This window comes from Pseudopipra pipra, chromosome 1 (assembly GCF_036250125.1).
Source record: "Pseudopipra pipra isolate bDixPip1 chromosome 1, bDixPip1.hap1, whole genome shotgun sequence".
In the NCBI taxonomy this organism is placed as follows: Eukaryota; Metazoa; Chordata; class Aves; order Passeriformes; family Pipridae; genus Pseudopipra; species Pseudopipra pipra.
In genome coordinates, this window is record NC_087549.1 from 21,979,201 (window position 1) to 21,999,829 (window position 20,629).

A 20,629-nucleotide genomic window follows, 5' to 3' on the forward strand; every position below is an offset into this window, starting at 1 on the left:
ACCTATTTTTCTCTTAAAGTGTTCTGTGGCTAGTGCTTTTGGAAACTGTGGAATTAATTCTCATTTTGGAGCAGGAGATGGGGGTTTGAGGTTTCTTTCGAATATGTTTCTTCAGTTTGGGGGGTTTTTTGGCTCGGTGTTTGTGGGTGTCTTTTTTTTAACACAAACAGATTTACTTTTTTTCTTTTGGCCAGCTGCAAAGTAAGATTCAGTTAAACATGAAAAAGTAATGAAAAATCAGTCCTGTAGTAGTACACAGATCTAGATAGTTATTAGAAATCTATTAGACAGCATTGGAATTTTTTTCTAAGAAAAATCTGATTCTCTGACCTTATGATGAGCTGCATCCAATATAAATTCTGCCCGAATACTATTATTTTCTGGACTTCTGTAATCAAATAGTGAATTGGTAAGATACGTCATCCCTTTCGTACTCAAATTTTCTCCACAATTAAAGAAGTAGGCCTCCTTCATGAGGTAGTACAAAATAATATGGCAGGGGAGGAAAAAAAAAACCAACATAGTCAAGTTAACAGAAGTTTCAATTGTCATAACACACAAATAACACACACACAGTAGCAACCCTCGAGAGTATATTTCATTATGAATGAAGATAAAATAAATAAATTATTTTCACTGAAGTAACACTGAAGTCCCTCCCCATTTTCAAATCAATAAAAATGATTTTATAGCTGACAATCTCATAGTTGCTGCAGACAAGGTTGTTGCCCACCCTCACATCCCCAGCAACATCTCCCTTGTACTTAACAAGGACAACAGAGCATTTTTACAGTTTTTCAGCCTCTCTTTCTGGAAAAGCCCACTTCTATCCATTGCAGCACACCAGCCATGTAGTGTGTCCCACTGCATCTCTAAAATTCCATATCATAAACTAAAGTTGTGTAAGGATATCTAGATCTTTTTTTGGTTTCTGTGTTGCATACACAAACACTTGAGATGAATGCCAAGCCATGCTTCTCTCACAGGTTAAGAATCTGTCCCATCATACCTATCACAGTACAGTGCATGATTTTGCAGATTAGGAGATATTTGACATAAATATAATCATTTTGTGTTTTCTTTCATAATCTTAATTTTTCTCCTTAAAATACATTCCAAGACTTCACAAAACACTAACATCAAGTTAATAGGTCCGTTCTTGGCTGCATTACTCTTTTTTATTTAAAAAAGATAATAGTTGCTGTTCTCCAGTACCTTAGGACACTATTCTATCTACAGTTCAACCAAAAATCGTTATCGAATTTAAAATTTAATGCACCACTTCATTAAATATTTTAAAAGTACCCCATACTTGATTTTGTCTTAAGTAATTGAAGATTTGCTTCTATTTAAAATATATATATTAATACTGTTTAACTCCTTAATTTAATATTTCTCTTAACCTTATTGAAAAATTAGGTAAAATACTCATTTGATATTTGTACCACACTTCTACTATCTTCAGTATACAGTGTTCCCACTTGCTCCCTTCCAACCTTCTGTTCATTTAAGCACTTTCAAAGATTTTCAATTGTTTGTATTTGTTATATAAAATCAAAGTATGCAGACATAGACAATAATGGACTATTGTCAAAGTAAAAAGTCTTGTTTTGCCTCTTCTCATTCTGAAATATTTGTCTTTTCAACTCTGAGGAATAGAATTGAGTCGTATATACCAGTAACATTCAAAAACTTAAATCGCAATTTGTAACAGCAGTCTTTTCCATTTTTGCAATCAATAAAGCATAACAGGACTGCTAATTGAGCAAGTCAGCTCATATTTCAACATACTCACTTCAGTGCTCCTATTCATGTTCTCTTCAAAATCTTTAATTCCCATAATTCCTTTAAGGCACATAGCTTGGCAACCAACAAAACCAATCTGGCAATCAAAGAAAAGTTCACCTTTCATAAGAACCTAGTGAGGAAAAAAAAGTGGTATTTTTTAAGACTTCTACTCCCCAAGAAATAAAAAATGTGGACAAAAGTGAACCAAAATATGTTTAGGTTTATGTATTTAGAGCTTTAATAAATAGCAATCACAAGGGCACTTCAAAGGAAGAGATTACTTTAGTATTTCATCATCACAGCACTAGAAATTTAGAGAATTTATATGTAAGTGATTATTACAACAAACACATCCAATATGACAGAATATGAAAACTTGGCAACAAAACAATTAAAAAATATTTTATTGGTAAGTATTTGCTACATTACTTATGATAAATCAAAAAAGCCCAGTCAAAGGAAAATTACCTCAACTGTTGTTCCTTCTTGTTCCCAGCATATAACTTCTTTGGATTTTACTTTCTGAGGGCTGTAATAACTACTTTCAGCTTGCATTTCAGTGAGCTATGAAACAACAGGATAAACACATTATAAAAGTCAATATTAGTATTAAACAGCAGTAATGTCATTAATATACAGAATTGATGAAGACAAACTATGGGCCAAAACTTATTAATAGGCAGGAAACAGGTGCAATTAAACAGCTGTAACACATTATCCATATTGGAACTTCTCATATGCAACTTCTGGTTGAAACATGCCATGACAGAATGTCTAAAATCCACTATAGTATTTTTAGTTTCCTTATCTAAAGAGAAACTATGTAAAAAGATGAAAGAAATACACAGCTGCATTATTAATATAATAACAAATTAGCTCACAAACTGCTGTAAAAATAAATAAATATGTTATTTATTCTTCCCAGAAATAATTAAACAGCATGATAATATTACAAAAATATTTTGGTTACAACCATACCCATTTTTGTTTCTTGTCATGGCAACCAAGAGGAACATGTATTTATATTTCTTGAATTATTTCAAAATAAAAATTCAAAATGGTAAAACACAGATTAATAAAAGCACATAGCCTACAGCTAAGAAAAACAGAAAAGAGGTACAAAATAATGATGTTATATTTTGACCAAAAAAACACTTAGTTTATGTTGAACAGCTTAAATAGTTCAAATTCTAATTTTTATATAAAAACATCCACAGGCTCTCATTTTTTTCAAGAGTGAATATACATGGATGTTGTTTCAAATTAAAATTTTGCAATCCAAATGTCCAAGAGAATTGGATGAAAAAAATCACTGATCACCCTTCACCTGTGTGCAATTATAGTAGAGGAAAAGCAATTAATTGATTAAAAGAACTCAGACATTACAAGAATAATTTTCACCATTATTAGAGAAAGCTACATTTAATTTGGCATGATTTTTAGCTGGAATGATATCAACTGTTCATAATGCTAATGCAGAAACATGACCTTATTTTTTAACCAAAGTATGAACCACAAATTAATTCCATACATTCTTTGCATGCAAGCAGAACAATGAATTCTGTTTCCCTCCTAACTGTCACCATATTAATATCATACATCATTTCACATTTAAAATTTATAGAATGTAAGATGTTACACTCTAAGTAGTTTTTAATCACTTCCCAATATAAAACACGTGAACTTGCCAATGAAGCACTAGGAAAGCCCCCAGAAAAGTATGTTCAAAAATAAGTTCATATTATTTTTAATGATTTTTCTCACATGAGGAAAGAGCATAAAATCACTATTGTATGACAAAGTGCAAAAGAAGATGCTGAGCCACGAAAAACAAGAAATTTGAGTCCTGGTAGTTTGTTTGGGTTTAAGTGTCCCAGGGATGATAAGTAACATAGGAAGAGAAGATTCTCCATTATTTATTTTTAGCCTTTTTTAATGAAGACTGAAGCAGATTGACATAAAAGAACATGACAATGTTTGTTGATATCCTCAAATTTTGCAACCAAATTTGCCAGGAGGTTGAAACATTAACCTTCCCACAGAATGCCTACAGCTTCCAAAGTCATTTGCCTCAGCCTTCCTGACAGTTGCCGAGCAGCTCAATGCCCTGCTACGCCACCAAACAAAAATAGCTGAGAGAAACTAAGCATAAAGCCCCTCGCAACGCTCTTGTGCACAGATGACAAGCCACACAGGCAATAAAGGTTCAGGGAGCTGCTGATGGTATTAGGTGTATAATCAGGCACATAACTGTTGTACGAGAGCTACGAAAGTATTGCAGTTCATCTGAAAGGCTCAAAGTCATAAAAATCAGCCTCAGTTACTCTGTGGCAAAGTTCTGGCCTTGATTTAATACATGTTTAGTTGTAAAGCCAAGAGCCACTTTGTGTAGTTATGCACATAAAATTGCTTGCATATAGTTTGGCACATGTTAAAAGTATTTTGCTAATTCAGAACCTTAATTTTAATTTCTGTCAGTATATCTCAATATCTTATTCAGACTCTCCATATTCCCTTCTGCAAGCTTACAAAAGAATAGAGAGAAGGCCAGCAACCAGTTTGAAATTTGTTTACAAAAAAATACTTAAATCTTTCTCTACATATACAGTATATAGCTCAAAGTACATGTACTATTTAACCTTTGTTTGATCAATTCACTTTCAACAAATGGAAAATAATTTCAACATTATCAAGTTAAAATCATACTTTTACTCACAATAGTCTAAAAAAAGAACAGCCTAAACAATTCCTCAAATTCACAATCTCTATGAAGCTAAAGCTTTTTTATAGAGAAATATTACACATTACATGGATAGAATACTTCAATAAACATTCATAGAAAGCCTTTAAGATTCTTCTCCCATCAAAGAATATTAATGCAAGTTGTTTCCCTTTAAGATTATTAAATTGGCTGAAATGGCAAAACCAGCTCACATTGCAATTTTCAGTAGAGTATGACAGAAGAGGAACATTCAACATTCACTTTCCATGTTATTCATTAATGTACCATTTCCCATCTCCAATCAAACTGTATGCAAATGCTCAGGTAATCTTTATGCACTTCCTCAACAAGCCAAATGAATCCTTTATGAAACAGAGAAATACTTACCTTAAAAGTCACTGTTGCCTTCGTACAGTAAAACCCAACTGAAATAATAGGATCCTTTAGGGACTGAGATTTCTGCTGATGTAACATTGTTCCATCGTCAATTCCACTAGAATCATTCTCTTCATCATCATAACTTACAATGGCAGGGACAAAAGACCAAGCCCAAGATACCCATCCTTGTTGCTGGTCATCATCTTGATGCAAATAAGGATCTTGATACTGTGTCGGATATTGCATTATTGAGCTTGTTTCATCTTCTGCACCTTTTGAAACAAAAACCAATTTAAATTTCAGAGCAAGTAAGCTTGAAAGTTTATTTATTAAGTTCAAATTTTCAGTATATGAAATTTATCCAGGACAGTATTACACATAGCATTCACTGATACTCGGTTTATAATGACAGAAAACAAGTAGAAATTTTAAATTACTAAATATAAGTCTCCAAACACTTGTTTGTTTCATTAACATTTTCCTCTAAATGATATTAAGGATCTCTGCAGTAGTTTTAGTATATTTGCAGTGAGGCCAGAATTTTTCATTTATACCACAAGCTTTCAAGATCTCTTCCATTAAAGACCTTCTAAAGTTGTAAATTAAACCTTACTTTAATTAATTAAAAAAAATTAAAAAGATTAATTACACTTTACAGAAATTATGCTATGTTACGATCTCATAGCTTCCAATTTTAAAATGAAAAAAAAGGACTTCAATTGCAACAGTGATAATAAGAAAAATGTAAACACAGCACAAAAATTAACATCCAAAATTTAAGGCTGAAAACCTCCTTTGTTTAACTCAGCTTTTCAAGTATTCAAAGATATAGGTTTAACCTGCCCAAAAAAGCTGGTATGCCATCTGTGAGTCAAAAGTCCAAACGTTAATTCTTCTGAGAAAAAAATTAGAGATAGCATACAGAACAAAACAAGGATTTCCCCAAGGATTCAAGTCTAAGATTCATGACCCAGATGGGTGTACTAAGAGCATAAATATCTTCTATCTGGATTTATCACCACTCTTACGGGACTCCCAAGGGCTATTAACTACTTCAGAATTACTATAGGTAGTACAGGATGCAGTACTGTTCCTTTAGGAGAAAAATATTATGTTTATTGTATCATTTAACTGAGAACAGAAATAGGCATATTCTATTTCTGTTTACTTCTTGTTAAACTCAGAGATCCCACTCTTACAAATTTTAGACCTTTCAATCTTTAGTCTAATTAGTCTTTAGTCTTTTACTCTCGTTATTTATACTTGCATAATGGAAGAAAGTGTAATAAAAAAACACTTGTGAGAATTCTGTGCACATGCTTAGAGGCCAGGACACCTTCACCCACAAGGGCAGTGCAATCTTTCTTCCTGCTCTCTTCACAAAACAGTCTTAGAGATCAGATTTCAATCCAAATGTAAATCTTGAAACACAGGAAATACAGAAGAGGTGCACATAAAATCTTGGAAAAAGCCAAGAGGCACAACTGTCAGATATAGAAGGAAAAAGAATTGATATGAAGGATGACTCAAGTAGTTTAGTGTAGACTGCTATTGGCAAGCACAGAAGAAATGGCAGAAGGTCTGACAAAAAAAAAAAAAAAAGAGGGCTAGGACCTGGGTCATGCATAACATTTAGTCTACACAGCCATAAAATTAAGCCACCATTTAGCTTACCTCTTGCTCCAGCACACACAGAGGCAACAGTAAAAAATGCCAGATAATAGTTTGGACTATAAATTTCATGGAAGTCATTAAAATAAGACAGCACCATTTTAGTTTACCTGCTCTATGTATATGCTGTGAGACAGAAAACAGAAGGAGGAAGCTATACGTATTTTCTGTCACTAAATTAAAACCACAATAATCATTATGAAGAAACATGTAGAAGAGGGAATACATGTTGTATGAAAATAAAAAAGCAAACAAGACCAGACAATGTAAATGGACAGAACTATTGAAAACATAGTGCAAAGCAGTACTTTGATGTTTAGAACAAGTTCTGATATATCTATTGTCAATAACAATTTCCAAAGAAAGATGACACACTCTGGCTTTTCTCTTATTTAGTACAAATGTGGCTGCTGCCAGTTTCGAACTTGCTTATGGACAGGTGCTTTGTTGCGTGATATAGTGACAGGTAAAGTCAAAGTACCCTACTGTGTCACAACTCCCAAAATGGTCTTTTTGGATCCTGTTTAACCTCAGTTTAGTCAGGACCACCAGAACTCTTTATGGAACCTATATGAAAGAATGTTAAGAGTACTAAATACTTACCCAGCACAATGAATTGCTTCTAACAAACTGCAAACTGCAGAGATACTTGATAAGGACTAGACTTGGGCATTTATATTTGCAAAAAGCAAAGAAATTCATGTTTTAAACACTGCTTCTTAAAAAGTAGAAGTTGTATTTACCTGTGATATTTCCCAACATATCTTTAGTGTGGCAAATCAAATCTTCACTTTCCCCATCTTTGAAGCTGCCTATTTCTCCATAATACAGAGCAATCCCAAGCTGCATTATACGTATAAACATAGGAAGCTGCTGATCAGAGATTGAAAGTTTCAAACTTTCAACTAATGTGTGAATCTATAACATGAAAGAGAACAAAAGCAAATAATAACAAAGCTCTGTGATCAGTAACATTGGCTTTTAAACCATACAACTCCATATAGTTTTGGTATTGGCATTCTGATTTCCAAAACCGAAAGCTGCAGTACAACACAAGGCAAAGAGGTGCAAACAACAACAAAAACATACACTCTTTAGGTTGCCACACAAGAGACCTTCAGGTTGAAATGTCAAGTGTAACATATTTTACATATATAAACATTTATTTATTTGGGTTTTTTTACAATTGTTGCTGAAAACGTTTCTTAAACATAAGTGACTTAAGTGCATCTGATTGAACTTTTATTTTCATTTTTCATAAAAATCTCTGCATGCTAAGGAAACACTAGATATACTGGGTTTAATATACATGGTCTTTCATTTTGATTCTTTCCCACTCCAAACACTATTGTAAGTGCACAAACCTTTTCTGTGCAGAAGAACAACAGGAAGGATAAGTTAAAAATAACTATCTGGAAGAAACTGTTTGGAAGAAGTAAAAAGGATTATTTTGCCAGAAGCCTTTTTAAAGTCACAAAAGGCATATGTCATAGTTGAGAACAGGAACACTAGAGAGCATTGTAGGCAATGGAGATAATTATAGAGTAGCTTCATTGAAATTACATTACACTCCATGACGTCTTGTATGGTACTATCCTCCCATCATGATCCTGCTCTTACATGGTCAGTGGAACTCAGTTGCTCCTCAGCTGATTCACTCATCTTCCTAAAACTGGCAGGAAACTATTTATTTCTTCCTGTCAAGTTAGCTTTCTGTCAACACAGTGAGTGGACTTAGATGACTGACAGGTCAGACAAATGTCAGTGCTGCTACAAATAGACGGAGGCAGGACTGACATCGCCAGTGCAAATCAGCTCATCTGTCTCACAGTTGCCTCATCTTGTGATGGTTTTTACAAAAACAACAGGAAAAAAAGCTTTCAACTCTAATCATTTTACATGTGTTTTGTCATTCTCACCCACTTACACTATTTGCATTCTAAAACTGAAAATAGGAGCTTAGTGTTCCTAGTTTAAAAGCATACAAATACATACCCAAGTATTTAAGAATCATCCTCCTTTGAGAAGTCTTAACTCCAATAAAAGTCATTAAGATTAGTTTGGCCAAAACATTGCAATGGACACAGTAATCAAAATTATGCAGGTTACCAAAAATGTTTTAGCACCTACAAAGTTTTCTCTCAAGACTGAAAATCACACATCCTTTACTAAGTGAACAAGACATAGAATAAAAGATCTCATTACAAAGATCTTCACAGATTTGGAGAAAGATTGAGTGCTGCTGGCTTTTGTCTTGAGCTGGGAAACAAACCACTGTCCTTCACTAACCCACCCTTCATACACACTGAAGGTGCAGTAATATTTCCAGCAGACACTTTTAAAAAGTTTTAAGCGTCCTTATATTAATACCACTAATGAAGCTGTTGTATTTACTGATAACAGCTCCTTTTACTTCAATTGTAAGAAAACAGCTATTTCCACTGATTAGCTAAATATTTTAAAGAGTCTCTTTAAAATGCTGCAACCTGATGACCCACAATGCACAATCTCCATGCATAAAACCATTCAGAAAGTTACCAAATCCAAATTTGCATGGGTCAGCAGATTTGTAGATCTAATTGTTGCATAATGGTATGGCAGTGAAATATTAAAACAGAATAAAGATTTAAAAATAATTATCTTTAGACATTATTCTATGGATCATAATAAACAATTATTACTTCACTTAAATATTAATCTAGTATCATATGTCTAATATTTTAATTGTACAAATTTCTGAATATTTTAATAACAGTTTTATGTTTAAAGATTGAAGAAAAAGGAAGAGAAAAAAAAGAACAAATGAAAAAAGAAAAGTGTTAAGTAAACTATTTGCAACATAGCCAAAACCAAAATCAAAGTGTAAAAAAAAAAAAAAAAGACATCTTTTAACAAACTGACATATGCCTTAAAAAAGGGCAGAAGCAATAAATGGCCAACAAAGATGACCAAAAAAGTTTAAATCAAATTTAATTAAATTAGTACCATCACTGTGCATTTTAGTATGAGTTTTATTTAGTCCAATATCCTCTAAAAAACTGTAAGTAATAAAATAATAACAATCATCATTTTTACAACTCTGTAATTTCAAAGTATATGGAAGACTGTCAGCATTTACATTAAAGTGTGCTGTCAGGTTGTCAGAAACTTGTAATTTGGCCATAAACTTTCGCTCTGCAAACATAGCATATAGGATAATCATATAATGATTCCTTATTATCACTGGAGTTCACACAGATTCCAAAGTTAAGGCACATAGTTAAAAGTCCTACTAACATTGAATACACAACTACTTATTTATAAAACTCAAATAAGCAAAATTCCAAAATTGCTACACATCTCTCTGAATAAAGAAGAAAGTAAATAAAAGTTTTTCTTTCCAGTATGAAGAATCAGTCTTTGTATAAATCAAGACACACATATGAAAAAAGGAAGCTTCTGCAAACATGTGTACCACCAGGCATTCTATGCAACATTTTGTGATTATTCTTAGCTGGATAAATACTCATCTGGTCATTACCATATCTACAAATCTTCAAATTTGCTCAAAGTAACCAAAGGCATAGAGATGTACAGCACACAGAACAAACAGGGGCATTTGGCAAACCAGATAAGATTAACTCCCAACCTCAAATTCACAGTAGGACTTCCTGAATCATATGAACTAAAAGACTGACACTTCTAAATTATATTCTTGAGAAATGCCCATCAAAACTGATCTCAAAATCTACTATTTTGCAGTGCATACATACAGAGATTAATTTTTATTGACACTGTATTTTTCCTAATTTAAAAAACTTCTCAGCTAATTAAGTGGGCACCATTGATATTCTTTGAGAGCGGGAAGGAGGAGAGATGAACGTTAAATTTGTGACTATTCAGAGCAGAAAAAAAAATAGGAGTGTGAGGTAGCTTAGTCTCCCCATCAACTCAGTGTTTTGTTTCTGCACTGTGAACCGTAAAGATGTCACCTAGTGTCAGATATCTGTGTACAGCATCACACCCCCGCTCACAAGGAGCTGTTTGACTCCCAAATCCAGTTCACGTGGTTCACTGCACAGTGTTAATACACCCGAGTTTCTTCTTGTTCGTCAGAGTTTGCGCTACACTTGAAACAATAACTTGAGGCAAAAAATCCTTTCCATCTGATTGCAGACACCTTGGAGAACACAACTGGCTTCAGTCTGGCACAGACTGCACCTTACAATTGTGCTTTTTTTAAAGTCCAAGGAAAAAAGGAAATATTAGAGAACATAACTTCCTTATTTACATACTGTTACTGTAGATAAACTAATTGCATCATATGAACAAAACACAATTAAAAATTCCTTTAGCAAAAACCAACAGCATAAGCTTTTCATACTACTTAAAATTTCTAAGTATCTTTTAAAAAATCTCAAAACTCACAAGTGAGAAGCAAAAAACATTATTTTGGATACCTACTTTAATAATAGATGGCATTTTGGAGTTGAGGTTATCATAAGTGAAATGCAGACGAGTTCTGAAGGAGCATTTGTACAGCAGAGGTTCCTGGTAAAATTCAATTTTACCACTAGCATTTCTCTTATCAAGACATACTGTGCAGTCAGAAAAGTTGATCATCTTTCTCAGTACCAGATCGGTGGCTTTTAAAAGAAGTGTATAGGTTAAAAAAATATATTGCATAAGAAAAATTGTGCATACAGCTTCTTAACTAAAAGAAATCAATACAAGATTCTTATTTGGTCATTATTTAAATCAGCAGCAAAGTACTTGCTTATATGATTAATGTGTCACAGACTTTTTCTGCTGAACGCGCAAGAAGTGAGGACAAATTAGTTACACCCAATTAAAATTTTCACCCCTTCGCTGTACCTTAGATCTTTCTATAAGAGTACTGTTTCATGTGGAAGCATAAGAGCAATAAATATCGTTCTCGTTATTCTCCCACAAATAACTTTGCATGTTTTCCCCCAAAGTTTTCTTTTGAACCTTCCCAAACAAACGAGAGCTATTACAGTGATCTTAACATGGAACATATTTTGTAATTTTGTCATATTAATTTATAATTATTTTAGCCAGACCAAAAACAATATGTCCAGGAAAACATTAATTGAATTCCCCAATCTACCCCCCGAAATCTTCTGTGTGATCTTAGTACTCTTACCGCACTACAACTCCACTTCTACCAAATGTCAATAAGAGTAGCTAAACATAGAGGTGAATGCTGACAATTCAAGGACTGAAACATTGAAATACTGAAGACCAAAACAAAAATCAGAAGTTGTTTCCCTTTACCCCTGAAAACATGAAGCGACATGTATCGTGTCTTGCAATTGGTATGTCGTGCTCACTACAGTGCAGCGCGTTTTACTGCCTCTCCAGCCAGTTTAGAGTTTTAAGATCATCACAAACAAGGGCAATGAAATGCCTTAATATGCTACTGTTCGTTCACAAAAATAGAAACTGCTTGCCTGTGCACTCACCACCAGCAGCAAGCACAGAATGAAATACCCTCAAAGGACGGCAAGCATGAGCAGAGGACTGCAACATGTCTAATGTAATTATGTGTGATCATACAAGTATGCATTAAGAATCAATCTATATTAGCATAATTGGCTTTTCAGAATCAAGGTAAGGACCAGGGAAAAACTGATTAAAAATGAAAACAGGCAGAAATTATTTTACTTCTGATATAAAGAGCTGTTTTGATGAGACTTGCAAATTTCTATATGAATTTAAGAATGCCTCCACAGTGATACATATAATCAAAAACTATCTGCTCACCAGAAATGTCCATAAATGCTCGATCCCAAAACTCATCCACTGTATAGCATTCTGCAGAAGTGATATTGACTGAGAGAACAATATCATCCTCCACATACTTTAATATGAGATTGTTGATCACGATGTTGACATTGTTTACAACACGCCTAATCAAACTCTGAACATAACCTATAAAATAAAGCAAAATATTGGGAGTGATAAGGAAGATATGATACCAAACTCATTTAGTAATAAATTCAATTATTTCCATGTATTCATTATTTTCAACCTGTACTCTTTTATTTTAAAAGTCAAAATTTATACAAACTAAGTAACATTGTCTTTTATTTATCAAAAAAATCACACAAAACTCTTTAACATTCTGTGCAGCTGTTAAGTCAACCAGTATCCTAGAAATGCAAGACAGTATAAAAAAGTTGTAAATACTGTGAATACAATAGAGCATAAGAGACTAATTAACTTCCAAACTGATTAAGAAAATAGAACACTATGGATTATTGTAGACAAAGAATTGTAACAGCAATTACTTTTTTACTTGAAAGATATTTAGAAATAGGTTTGGAAAAGTGAACACCAGTTGCTACATTACTTTTCATGTTATGTCTATCTGCTCCCTCACAGTTTTTTACAAGATGCCTAAACATTAATATGCCTACTACTTTTTCCCCTTCTAAAAGCTGATACATCCACATCTTGTTCAGTAATACCCCTGCGAGGTATATCAAAACCAATTTCTGTCAACAACGCCACTAGCAAGCACCTGCACTGAAGCCTCTTGGGAACAAAGCCATTTACATTTTTTCAGACATAATGTGATTGGAAAAATAATCTCATCTGGGAATTCACAGGGTGTGGTATACACTCATATTTTACCAATATCATAAAGAAATAAATGCTACCCATATTTTTGTCTTTTATGTATACTGAATCTAAGTGTGGAGGTAACTAATTTGCGCTGGAAAAAAGTGAGCCTTAAAATTTCTATGTTTATAACATTACCTGCATCTAAAATACATTTAATACACACTACAGAGTTATAGTTTGGTAACTATGCTGAAAAAAACCAGTTAATTATACAGGCTTAAATCCCACAGGCTTCAAGGGTAGTTTTCTGAAACTTGCATTAAATATGACTCATTTGTATCAACAATTTTAACTCAAATAAAAAACTAAATTGAACATCAAAATATTGTGAGGTAAGTAGGAAAAGACTGAAGTTGCTACTTCTACTCTGCTTTTTGTAGTTATTCATTGTTTTCACACTCAAATATTACTTTTCACCTCAGAGTATATGATAATGTTTTCAAGTTATATGAATTCAGAAAACCAGATGTATTATTTCAATAATTAAGAGGCATAAGAGACCCATATTCATCACTAGAGTGATGTAAACTGACCTGTATGTAAGTAGAAGCCAGTGCAAAGCATTTAGTTCCTTTTCTTAATTTCACCATAGAAATATTTTGCAGACTATTTAACTACCAACTATAAAATTATAACCAGGTATTTAACTATGATTTTAAAGCAAGCTACTAATTTCATTGAAAAAAGTGAAGTTATCACTCCATGGGCCCAAAGTTTTTTCAACTTTCTTGCTTTCAAGGGTCTTTCAAAGTCAATCTAATATACATTTTCCTGATGGGGATGACAAAAGCATTACAAACCCAGCATCACAGAAGGAAAAAAGGCAAATTCTTGAACACCTTCCAGTCTTTTAAGAAATTGCAATCCTTCCTATTCAAAAAAAATTAATAAAAACATCAGCAAGCTCATGTATAATAAAGAGTTTGTTGGTTTTTTTTTTTTTTTTTTTTTTTGGTTTGGTTTTTTTTTAAAGGGCTTTGTTTTAAATACAAGTGGGAAAAATGCAAGTAGAGGTTGCTTATTACTCCTGTAATTTTTAAAAATAAGATTATGAGCAACTCTGCACTAAAATATAGGTTTTCTACAGTAAGTGACTAAAAACACCAGGAAATCTGTACAGCTAAATTCTTTTCTGAAGTGTCATACGAAATCCACAAGTAAGTTTTTTCCGAATTATCCAGAACCCAGGAGGCTGCACCGTGCACTAAGAGCTAGAAATGCAGTTTCAGATCCAACATTCCAAAAACATTGTAGCTCTATAGTCAGAGAGTTGATATTATCAGATTGGTCACTCCTAAATAACTTAAGTTTAGCAGTGGTCTATTGTTACCAAAGCTACATTTTTAGCTAAACTATGCCTAGCTTCATCTCTGAGAATACTGTAGAACTAAAGGGCTCAAAATCTTACTAAAATGCAGGATGTGCACATTGAAGCTTAGGAGTTTTCACCACATAAGCTCTATACTAAATAGTGTTATTTGTCCACACAAAACCAAAGCCAACTGTACTTCGAGAACTTTGCCAGACAGGAATTAATGTACAAAAATCCTAAAAATGTCGCTGGAGGCAATATAATCATCGAATTTTTGGCAAGCCTTTGACTTCTGTGGTTTGCAGGTGTGACCCAAAGAACCAAATGCCAAGGAGCAGCCAGAGCTGAAGCGCTGTCCATGGTAGGAAATGGCATCCTGCAATTCCAAGCCACTGGAGTTTATTGCATCTCAAAGCCCTAAAAGAGCCTCCAGATCTGTCTCCTCAAGTACTCATTCCAAAGCAAGATGATACCCTGTAGTATACAATATTCTACACACTAAATTTCAATGTTGTCTTTTGATTCAAGTCAAGCATAAATTTTCAGGTAACAAAAGACAGCAAAAAAGCCTAACGCAAAACTGTTATGTCATGTCTTTTACTCATCTAAAATTACATGCCCCAAGAAGGCAAAATGCAATTCATTCTAGTACTCTCCAATTTCATTTTTCTGCACAGAACAACAGCTCATATCCAAAGGCAGAGGCAACAGAAATCAGAGACATAATTCCTTAGACATTTTTATATCATAAAATATCTCCAAGTTCAACATCCAAATTCCACAAATGGGAAAAAAAATTGGTGAAAATTTCTACCAGTAGATACAAGACTCAATAAAAAACATGAATAAAACAGGCTGATAGAGTTTGGGTTGTTCAACCTGGGAAAGAGAAGGGTCCAGGGAGACCTTAAATCAGCCTTCCAGTACATAAAGGGAGTCTACTAAAGCTGGAGAGGGACTTTTGACAAGTGCATATACTGACAGGACAAGGGGTAATGGTTTAAACTGAAAGGGGGCAGGTTTAGATCAGATATTAGGAAGAAACTCTTTACTATGAGTATGGTGAGGCACTGAAACAGGCTGCCCACAGAAGTTTTGTTCAAGGCCAGGTTGGATGGGGCTTTGAGCAACCTGGTCTAGTGGAAGGTGCCCCTGCTCATGGCAGGAGAGTTGGAACTAGATGATCTTTAAGGTCCCTTCCAACTCAAGCCATTTTATGGTGCCACCTTGCACTATAAATGAGTTTTGTAAATTTAAGAATTCGATAAAATGGAAAGAAAAGTTATCAGCATTAAACCATATTTTATTGTGATTTTGTGATTGTTCTATTTTCTAACATACAAGTACATCACTGACCTTTATGTGATTTATAGGTAGACAAAAATATAATAATCTAACTTAAACACTGCAGACATCTGAATGAACTTCAGGTATTTTCTACAACTCAAATACAAACCAGCTTCTGAAATTATGGATTACCTGGAGGCAAATCAGGGTCAGGAGAAGCAGACTGCTGAACTCGTCGTGGTTTTACTGCTGATTTCATGCTTTCCGTGGTACTGCGATTTGTTGAACTGGAACCACAGCTTTCGTGGTCTTCCTGCTAGAGGAAAAGAAAGCAGCTGTGTCAACCAAACAGAAAGAAAATAACTGTGAGGAAAACAACTTGGTCAAGATTCAGGAACTTCTGTTACTGTTTTTCCATCAATTCAACCCTGTAATACAGAAATTAATATAAAATTAGCTGGATAACATAAAAAAATTTTCATAATTAATACCTTCACCAACTTTTGTTTAAAAAAGAAACCAGTCATTTAAATATTAATTTCAATTGAACACATTTCATCTTGCTGCATTTCTGCTGAAACATTCCTTCAAACAGAGACTGAGCCTTGCAGACTACTGAAACAAATATGAGAAACTACCTAATTGTCTGAGCTTACATGCCTACTCATGAAACCACCTCAGATGGTTCTAAGATGTCAGGCATGTCCTTCCTAATACCACTAAGTGAAGCTGATTCATAAGGCAAAACATTTTTGTAGACTTCTATAATAGTAAAACATGACCCCAAGAAAGATATATGAGCTGAGGGCACCTGCTCATCTTGAGCTTTTATATACTTTATTCTAGTTCAGGAATTCAAAAGCAGAAACATGGTTCATAATTAGAGAATGTGATATAAGCCTTACAAGATTAAATTCACAGACACAGGAAAATCTTAATTAGCTGAATCAAGGATTTTAAATACACCACCAGTATTCCCATTACATTCCAGAATGACAGTTTAACTACAGGGCTCAAGTGCAAGAAAGCCAAGAGAGGTAATACAAATATTCTTGTAAATGTATTAAAAGAACGGGCTAAAGAGGATGCAAACACAACTTTTGACCCAAGCCAAATTACTTATTTGATAGATGTAGTCTTTTGCAATGCAAAATGCCTTCTGGGTCATGGCACTACTCAGCTCACACAGTGTGTTCACAAAAAGATGGTTTGGGGAACAAATGTCAAGTACCACAGTACTAAGCTGCAATATTCTTAAGTCCTCTAAATATAGAAAAGCAAACAGATTAAACTGTGCTGAGTTTTTGTACAGGACAGATCATGTGTTTCCCTGCATGCTGCCTGGTATTTTTAATAATCTCAGAGAAATTACAAAATGGAATCTTCACAGTACTTGCTTTTTGATTTAGGGGTTTTTTTTCATTTAAAAAAAAAAAGAAAAAACAAAATTAAGTTACATGTAATGATACATTTTAAACACAAGCTTACAACTTCAAAAGTAATTGAAGAGATTTTTTTTCCCTTCCACTCCGTATTTAGAACAACAAAACACAGAAATTCTCTGATAAAGTGGAAATACCATTTCATTAAGAAAAAGAAAAAAGAGCAATACAATCTTAGTCTCAGAAAAAAACAAGATGAAGATAGAAGCTTGAATTTATTTGGAGCAATTACGTAAGACAGACATTCACATATTAGAGGGGTAGATGATAGTTTCTAAAAGAAGGATGAGCTACCATAAAGAATTTGAGATTTTCCAGTTATTAATAACTATAGATGGTTTTTAATTTATGGTTATTTGGCCATTGAAGTCATACAGAACTGTTTCATTCCAATGCATAAAAAAATCTAAATGAGCATTTAGCATCCATTCTGTTTATAGGGAATTTGTTTGTTTTGTTGTTTTCTCCTCTCTGATGAACTTCTGGTACTTTTCACCAAGGAATGAGAGTCTCCTGAAGACTCCCTCAAAACTTCAAACTATGGGGCTATTTCACAAGAAAGCCACCTCTCTCTTCATGGCATACCTGACCTAATGAAAACTCGAAGCTCTTGCTTTAAGCCCGGGGTGATGGAAGCCTCTTCATCAACATGTATATCTTGTAATTAGTGAAGCTCAATCCACCTTCCTCTCCAGTTTACTGAGAAAACTTAGATCACATACTTTTAAGCTAAAATTTTTTAAATAACTTTTAACTATACTCTTTCTTGGAAACCAGTTTGCATATGATGTGAAAATATTTTTTCAGATGAGTCACCATACTTATGGCTTAAACTTGCAGCAATCCCAACATGTCGGAGTGACCAAACACCTCAATTAGCACATTTCCTTCTTTCCTGAGCTCACTCCTGGATTATACATATTGTTGTGCTGCGACAATTTAATGACCTGATCAGATAGGATCACATTACGCTTGACTTTTAATATTTATGTCAACTACAAGAAAAAGAAAAGGAGAGGCAAGGAGATGAGGAAGGCATTCTTTTTTTCAAGCATTAACTGTATCAAGCCTGATTACATTTAAGTTTAACTTTTCCATCTATGTACTGCTACTACTATGTTTGATGCATCTTCTCAAAACTTCACGTAAAATCTATGCAACATTTTTGAGTATTATGGAAAAAGATTAAGTAAGAGCAGCTTAAGTTTTTACCACTCAGAAAGCTAGGAATAAATACTAGCACATTGGGGGTGGGTTGGTTTTTTTAAAGGAAAGGGGCAGAGAACACTCAAATAGAGTTAATTTTGAAAGAAAGTCTCAAATCTCAACCTATAAATTCATTAAATACAATAAGCTTTTTTATTTCCCTGAGCTACAAGTCCGTTGTGATGGAAAACGGATGGAAATCATTTACAGCAAGTTGGACCTAAACAAAAGCAAAAATGTACATGTTCCAAGATGGTGTCAAAACACAAAACAAATTTATCTCAGAAATATACCTATGTGACTTAATCCATATGAAGTAACAGAATATACCTACGTTTAAGAAGAATTCAACCTAACATTTGAAAAAAGGGTGTTTTTTTATATCTGAGATTACACCCATTCATTTCTTTACATTACGCAATTATCAAAAATATTTTAGAGCTGCATGGGTTGTTTTTGGGTTTTTTGAGCTTGAACACACACCATTTTTCGCAACAGTTACTGATACTTTGTAAGCCAAATATATTCTTCAATTACTGGAAGATGATAAGAATGGCCATGAACTTATAAAAACTACATTCCTAAGCACACATATATCCAAAAGCTTTCTGTATCTGCATGCCTCTGCTCAATGTTAACTTCAAGAGCACGCTATTAATTTCTCAAACATGTGGCTCCCTCATAAGCCCAGAAGTAAAACATGTTCATTAAAGAGATGGGGAAAGTTCCAAGGAAACTGCCAAAACTAGCATAATTATGAAACTATTTAACACTGGAACCAACTAGAGTCACACGCTGTGTCTAGATCATAGTGATGTCATCAGAAACACCCAGCCAAAAGGCACTAAAACTACTGCACTCCCATAAATCCACCTTACACCAGGTGACAAACATTTAAAAGTTGAAGTCAAAATCATACTGATGGAGGGAAGGGAGTTACATTCTTTAAGTGGTCATAACTATAGTTATGGTATGAGATTTGATAAATGCCCATTCATTTTAGCATTAATGAGAGCGATTCCAAACAACAGTCACAACAGTGGAAAACTAAAAATACTAATGATATATCTAGAGAGATGATTTTTAAATAAGATAACTCATTTACAAAAATATCTTTTCCCACTAGCTTGTATCATAAGCAAAGCCTAGAACACTTACATTCGAACATGAGGGCCTGGTTTTGGGTGCTGTTATGCAAATATGACAAAAACAATTTTGCACAACCAGGCTCCTTTTTTGCTTTTGACAAATGTGTCAGATCAGGTACTCAGCTGAAATGTTTTTACAGAGCACTATAATTACTTCCAAAACTATGACAGTCATAAGTAACATCCTAAAGACACCTAGGCTAGTAAAGTTACATGCAAATTCCTCTATCAATTTTCTTCTGCAATATAAAATTATTGCAAGGTTTAGAGTAGATTACAATTGACAACACCAGAACACATAACAGATGACATTTATTATGATCCTTCCTAATAACTGTCTATAATCTTCATTCACTATTCTGTTTTCAAAACACTCTCTTTTCAAAACACACAAATCTTATTCAATGTGCAAGATCGCCAAAATGCCTCATAAGCATGCTTTATGGGAAAACAATGTTTTCTCTTGGAGATCAGTTAGCTATTTATACAAATATTATCCCTCTGCTTTCATCAAATCACGTTAGAGATAAAGAAAACTGAATTCTTTAAAAGCCACCCAGAAAAATGTCTAAAAACAATGAAAATTATGAATTAAGATTTTAAAACCCAAACTGATCATAATTCACCTACTGCAAGAACTTGCAGAGCTGTCCATCCCCATTTTTTCTCTTCCTCTACAAAATTTGCTTTTTCTGATCCTTTATCATTTCTGAAAGAAGAAGCTTAATATCCTTCTAAAGTCAGTAAAAGACAGCTACTTCTCTTTCTGTAAAGCATATCTTAAACTACAAGATGAAAAATTGGAAGAGAACTCATTTCCCACTCTGCTTATATGGCACAGTTCTCTGCTGGTGGCAAGATTAAAAGTCATATTCAGAATGTGTTAATTTTAGGAAGGGCTTTGACACAGTGTCCTGCACAGACCTTATTTGCAGATTGGTGAGGTATCAACTGGATAGTGGGAGATAAGTTCAGTGAGAAAGTGGCTGGACCACTGGGCTCAAATGGTTGTGATCAGGGCTCCAAAGTCCAGCTGATGGCTTGT

At 33.9% G+C, this 20,629-nt stretch overlaps 1 protein-coding gene across 2 annotated transcripts in view; it reads right to left on the reverse strand.

Annotated features, from left to right (window-relative positions):
* Positions 1–20,629, reverse strand: part of VPS13B (vacuolar protein sorting 13 homolog B) — a 425,569-nt gene that overhangs the window by 369,057 nt on the left and 35,883 nt on the right. Inside the window, exons 4-11 of one of the 2 annotated variants that reach the window (XM_064647722.1) lie at positions 15,981–16,101; positions 12,326–12,493; positions 11,003–11,184; positions 7,303–7,477; positions 4,898–5,160; positions 2,257–2,352; positions 1,796–1,918; positions 331–468 (exon numbers count right to left, since the gene is read on the reverse strand). In XM_064647722.1, coding sequence (XP_064503792.1) covers positions 331–468; positions 1,796–1,918; positions 2,257–2,352; positions 4,898–5,160; positions 7,303–7,477; positions 11,003–11,184; positions 12,326–12,493; positions 15,981–16,101 — 1,266 coding nt within the window. Of the gene's footprint in view, positions 1–330; positions 469–1,795; positions 1,919–2,256; positions 2,353–4,897; positions 5,161–7,302; positions 7,478–11,002; positions 11,185–12,325; positions 12,494–15,980; positions 16,105–20,629 lie in introns of both variants that reach the window. The other variant, XM_064647715.1, reaches the window with a different exon arrangement.